The sequence below is a fragment of the Pseudopodoces humilis genome, chromosome 10 (assembly GCF_049639895.1).
Source record: "Pseudopodoces humilis isolate 2021_Gansu_Grassland_sample_001 chromosome 10, ASM4963989v1, whole genome shotgun sequence".
In the NCBI taxonomy this organism is placed as follows: Eukaryota; Metazoa; Chordata; class Aves; order Passeriformes; family Paridae; genus Pseudopodoces; species Pseudopodoces humilis.
The window spans coordinates 5,418,441-5,424,440 of record NC_142209.1 but is presented as its reverse complement, the minus strand read 5'-3'; the positions used below and the strand labels follow the sequence as shown (position 1 = coordinate 5,424,440).

The following is a 6,000-nucleotide window of genomic DNA, read 5'->3' as shown; positions in this document are numbered from 1 at the left end:
GCGGCGCAGCTCCGCGCCGTGACTGGGCGGACACCCTGGAGCATCAAAGCTCCAGAGAAGAGGAGCAGCGCCGAGAAACTTTGGCAGTGCTTGTGTAAAGGCTCTATTTTCACATATAACATAAGAAATCTCTGTGTGCTCAGGACGGAGAAAGCCGCGACAACACACCTAATCCCGCCCGGGCCACCAGGTGGGCGGCAGCGGGGGCGGGGCCGCCGTAAGGGCGAAGGGAGCGTGGCCTCCCGCCCCGCCTCCTCTCGGCGGGGGGAGGGGGGGGGGCTGGGAAACGTCGCTCCCATGGCAACGCGTCCGGCGTCGCCCCTAGTAGGCGGCGCGGCGGCGTTGGCTCAGGCATTCACGGCGGGCAGCCCGGGGCGCGCCGGCGGGGTCCTGCGGCGGGCGGCGGCGGCTGGAGTGCTGGCAGCCGGGCGAAGATGGCGGACGTGCTGAGCGTGCTGCGGCAGTACAACACGCAGAAGAAGGAGATCGTGGTGAAGGGCGACGAGGTGATCTTCGGAGAGTTCTCCTGGCCCAAGAACGTCAAGACCAACTATGTCATCTGGGGGTGAGCGACACGGCCGGGGAATGGGCGGGTTGGGGGAGAAGTTGTCCCGAAGTTGCGCGCGGGGACGGGGTCCTGCCGTCTTTGGCCCACCCGGTGCCCTGCAGGTAGCGAGGCGGACGGGGTTGGACAGACTGGTGCCGCCTCCTGCAGGGCCTCGGGGCCCCGGCACCCTGCGCGGGTGTCCTGTGGGCGATTCCTGTCCACTGGCAGCACGGCCGGGTAGGGAGCACTCGCCGCTCTCTTCGGGAACGTTCCCAAGTCCTGCCCTGGGCCAGGAGAGCCCGGGCCGGGCTGTTCCTTGTCTCTCGGCGCTCCTGTCCGTGCCGCCCAGCAGGGCCGCTTCCTGCAGATTTATGCGATGAGGTATCAGGAGGCAGCTTCTCCCAAATTTTTACGGGTGTTTGGTGAAAAAGAGCCATTAGGTTGTTGTTTGGAGAATGCTCTCAGGCGCATGGTGGGATTCTTGGAGTATTCCTCGCAGGGTTAGGAGTTGCAGTTGGTGATCCTGATGGATCCCTTCCCACTCAGCATAGTCTATGATTCTGCTGTCTTGGCTTGTCAGGGCTGCTTCTCGTCTCCTGGAGCTTTGATGCATCAGGACAATGCCAGCGAGGTCCAGACCAGCGCTCCCTCTGATGAGTTGTGCAGGTGCTCTGCCCCCACCTGAGGCCTTTTCCTGTGCAGGACCTAGTGCAGGCTGTTTCCTAGTTGGTCTTATCGTAATAAACAAGTAGAGAGAATGGGTTAAATGATTGTGTTAGATAAAATGCTTGGTTTTAGAAAACTTCTAGAAAATGAGGGGTTTTACCTGTTGAATTCTCTAATATAGCTTGCATTGCAACGTAGTTTTCCATTTGCCTTTCCCCAGAATTTAGTAGCCTCTTGCTTCCTAATGTCCTCACTAGAAGGGTTCCAGTGAGTCTTTTTCAAACTTGAGAGGGAAAAATGCTTCTTGTTAAAGCTCAGGTGCTGATCAAAGAGGACATGTTATCCTCTGAACCTTTGTGGAAAAGTAGAAGTACCTGCAGATTTCTCAAAAAAACCCAAACTTGTAGTTGAGTCTGACCAGAAACTATTTTTTGTTCTCATAATTATGATATGACTATTACTAACTATAACTAACTAGATGGAGAGAGAGAAAGGAAAAAAGTATACTTGCTTATCTTCAGTTGTAGGTGGACTTTTTGCAGCTGATTTTACTTTATATGTTATGTATTACTAGAAATGTGCTTTTTCATTAACGGGTTCAAGCTTTCAGAAACTGATTTTGGAGTTATTTGTGCTTCCTGGCTGAGTGTGGGATACTGGTATGCACTCAGAAGAGGAAGAAAAATATATGGATAAGCAGTTGAAAGTCTTGGCTGTATTTTTGCTGGGCAAGGTATAAACAGTTGTGGTGGTTTCCTTGCTACAAGTTGCTTTCCCCGAGTGGTAACAAGTAGTGTTAAGTGAACAAACTAGTTTCATTTCACTTCTGCAGGGAACAAGAAACTGATATGCCAGCCCTATTTTGTTGCTCAGGAGAGCTTGGATTAGACCCAGAAATTGTTACCAAAAGCCTAAAATCAGCTGGAGGGCAACCTTTGCAACGTAGGGCTAGGCAGATTTATCTTCCTGGTCAAGAAAGATGTGTGGGTGAACAGAGGATTCTCTGAGCACAACAGCAACAGCTTCTTGTCAGAGCTGTGAGTGCTCACCTCCTGGGGTAGATGTGTGGTGAAATTTGAGGGGTTTTGTTTTTTGGTTTGTTTGGGGTGAGTTAGTTAATCTTGGTTTAGACCAGTGGCTCCTGAACTTTTCATAGGATCAGACTACTCTAAGTTCATAGCATTTCTTGTCAACCACTGTGACATTTTGCATGTCAGCTTTAAATTGAAGACACTGTAAAAATGAGACCAGTTCTGCAAACCATGCTCAGTAGCTTGAGCACTATACTTTAGGAGCTGCTAATTCAGGTAATTGCCACACTCAGGAGGGACATTTTCAGAAACTTTAATAAAAGTTCAAATCTTTTTATATTCAGGTCACTTGAAAGGGTCCAAATTATGCTTGCACTGAGCAGATGTTGGTGGCTTAGTCTTGCACAGAACAAACCTTGAGTTTTGTTTTGGGTGTCCACAGCACGGTTGCTGTAATTGCATCTCCAGCCTGAGGAGAGTAATGCTAGGCTGAAGAGCAGCAGTGGCATTTGTCCCTGCTAGAATTAGAAGTAGTCCCATGAGACACTTAGCTCTGGCTCTTTGAGCAGCTTAACCTGCAGAAGTTGGCAGTGCTGCCCTGCATTGCCTTCTCTCTCTGCTAGCACAAGTGTCACCCAAAGAGGGAACTGGTTTGAGGAATCAAGCCAAATTAAAGGTAACTTGGAGGCAAAAAAAAAAAATTGGGGGAAAAAGCAACTTTAATCCAGTTTAGCTTCTAGGTAATAATTATAGGAATGCTCCTGCTGGCACGTGAAAAAAGCTAGGTGGTCTGAGATGAAGTGGTTTGTGTATTTTAACCTATGGGCCCTGAAGAGTGATTAATGAATCTGTTTCAAAACCAAAGGAAAGATTCAGTCTACCAGAGAAATGTATTGCTTTGTTTGCCTAGTCAAGGGGCTTGGATATGCAGCTGAGTTTTTAAACAGTGAGCAGCTGGCCCTGGGTATTGTCAGTTGTGTGATACTCAGTGTGCTTTTTCTTGTGTGTTTAAAGATTTCTGCTTTGTTTTGTGGATGTGACACAGGTCCTTAGTACCTCTGTAAAACTTCAGGCATTGAAACAGGAAAGAGGAAATAAAGCTGTTAAAAATGAATAAATTCCTGATGCCCACAGGTGGAAGGTGAATGAATGAGAAAGAAGTAAGTTGCTGGTGTTAAAAATGAGCAGATGAAACTTGCTCTCTCCTATTATATAAACATTTTCTCCATTTATATAAGTTTATTTTGTAAGAGGTGCAACTCTTCCTTCTGTTTTTGCTTTAATGATTTTCACTGGGTTTGTTGAAGTCTGCCTCCCCAGATTTTAATTTTTTTAAGTAATTGATGCTGTAACTGAATTTGGGAAATAATAGAATTAATTTCTATTTCTACCTTGGATGTTTGTAAATTGAATGAGGCAAGATACCCTCAGATCTGCCTGGTTTTAGTTCTCTGTTTATTTAGCAGGAGCACACACTGATGTTGAAATGTCAGTTTAAGCTTAGGTTTTCTCCTAACTGCTTGTTATCTGATGATTTCCAATTGATGTGCAATATCTTGTCCTAATAAAACATCCTCTTAGACCCATAAGGAGCACAGGGAATTCTTGTGTGTGTGGTTGAAGTGATGAAGTACCAGCTGTGTCCTGCTGAGTTTTGGCAATGCCTGTGGCTTTGTAATATTGTATTTTTTCAATTAATAGATAATGGTTCAGTATTTTTTTGCTTTTATATTTTGTCATTTATTGCTAAATATTGTTAAAGCTTGAGTAGATGACCAGCTGGACTTTTATATCATGCTCAGTGCATATGACACACTTCAAAGAAATAATGAGTTTTTCTGAACTAAGACAATCTAAAGTGTTTGTTTCAAAATGAAGTGACAATGGTATCACATGAAATCATAGCTTTGCTTCGGAGCCAAGCCTGTGTGGAGGAAGCTTTTGTTTCTGCTAGTGCTTCCAGTATATTTAGGTACCGCCTTATCAAAGATCGTTACTGCTTTGCTACTTGTTCAAACAATTCCTTGCTGAGGTATCCAGTTCTGGTGGTTGCCTGTAGTTGTGAAGCCAAGTTTTGGCTTCTAAGCAGTTGAAAGAAAGATCCTGTGTCTATTCCCTTTCCTCTACAGCAACAAAATGTACAGGCAGCCTCCACGTCATGCAGACCAAGTTTTTGGAAAGAAGGGACAGTGGTAGGAGAGACCCTTTATTCCCTTTATTCTACGGTTCTGGTATCCTGAATCCCTTGCATGTTATTCTTATATTGGTTTTCTCAGGCATCATTAGGAAGGTGAGGTTTTGAACTTTACTGCTAATAATAAGTTCTAAATGGGTTATTGGGCACTCTTAGGTAATTCCAGAAGAGTAATGACAAGCAAAGCAGTAGGTGGCATTAAATCTATGGTACTGAGAAAATAGACATGTTTCTGTTGGTTTCGTAGATTTTTGTGTAGCTCTTTCAGGCTCCATAAAGCTGTGACTGAGTATTTTTTATTTCTTCTCCCTTCCCCCAGTGAGGTTGGCACTTCTGTGGTGTGTGTTTTGGTGCTGATGAGTGAGGCCACTGTACTTAAAGGGAAAACTCTTTTAATGAAACGGTTTCTTCCTGAAATATCTTGTTTGTTGACAATTCTCTACCAGTCTTAAATTTATGGCTTTGGGCTGGTTCTGTAGTGGCTTCTCTTTCTCAGGCTTTAAGGTGAGCCATCTGGTTGGGCACAGTGACTGGGCAACGTGGAGGAGCCCTGTCCTGCCTTGCAGCTGGGGTTTGACAGGTCCCAAAGTGGGGGTGGGTAGTGGAATTGCTATTCTTGCTGCTTCCCTGACTGCCAGGTCTGTTCCTCAGAGCAGCTGAAGTGTTTAGGGAGCTGGGTTCATTGAAAGAAGGACAGGTATTGCTTCCCCTACAAAATCTTGTAGTAACAGCATAATGTGTGAGTGTGTGAGAGGGAGAAATTATGTTCAATGTACATGGAGCCAAGTTGAGACAGGGACTTATTTTGCCTTGTTTGGGTTTTTTTTGTGAATAGTTGCACAGAACAACTTCCCTTTTACACTTAAAAGCTGTATCTTTGAAACAAGCTCTTTGGAAGCTGAGATTGAACTTGATGCTGTTGTCTTGCTCTGATGTAGTCTGACTTCAGTACGGGAGTTCACTGTGATTTTGTATCCTTCAGGGTTTTGCTGGTTTTGTGTGCAATTAGTTTGTAGTCACTACTTACTTTGATCTTTTGGCACCATTTTGAACCCTTTGCTCCCCAGACTTTGTGGAATTTATGTATTAAGTTCTCACTGTGCTTTCTCTAGTGCTGCCAATTCTGGCCTGTTGTATCTGAAGATGATGCAATACTTTATTTTTGTTTGCAGTTCAGTTCTGTCTCTCTGGCTATCTCACATAGTATAGACAGTTCCTTTGATAATCAGAATAAATAGTGTGAATGAGGGGGAATGTGTACTTACAACTGTCATCTGGAAAGAAAAGAGACCTTTTTTAAAAGAGGGTGTGCTTGAGACAGAGATGGAGAAGTTAAATGTCACAATGTTTTCCTGTGTTACAGGACAGGGAAAGAGGGCCAGCCCAGGGAATACTACACTTTGGATTCTATCTTGTTCCTGCTCAATAATGTGCACCTTTCCCATCCTGTGTATGTCCGTCGTGCTGCAGTAAGTAGACCGTACAAAATGTGATTTTTGTCTTGTGATAATGAACATGTGTGTAGTTATTTTCAGTGAATGATAATAGCACTTGTGTGTATG

The 6,000-nt window shown here is 45.0% G+C and overlaps 1 protein-coding gene across 1 annotated transcript in view; it reads left to right on the top strand.

Annotated features, from left to right (window-relative positions):
* Window positions 1–402: 402 nt before the first annotated feature.
* CDC73 (cell division cycle 73) overlaps window positions 403–6,000 on the top strand; it is a 118,458-nt gene continuing 112,860 nt past the window's right edge. The window contains exons 1-2 of the mRNA XM_005533506.2: window positions 403–565; window positions 5,802–5,907. Coding sequence (XP_005533563.1) covers window positions 435–565; window positions 5,802–5,907 — 237 coding nt within the window. The 5' untranslated portion in view covers window positions 403–434. The remainder of the gene's footprint in view (window positions 566–5,801; window positions 5,908–6,000) is intronic.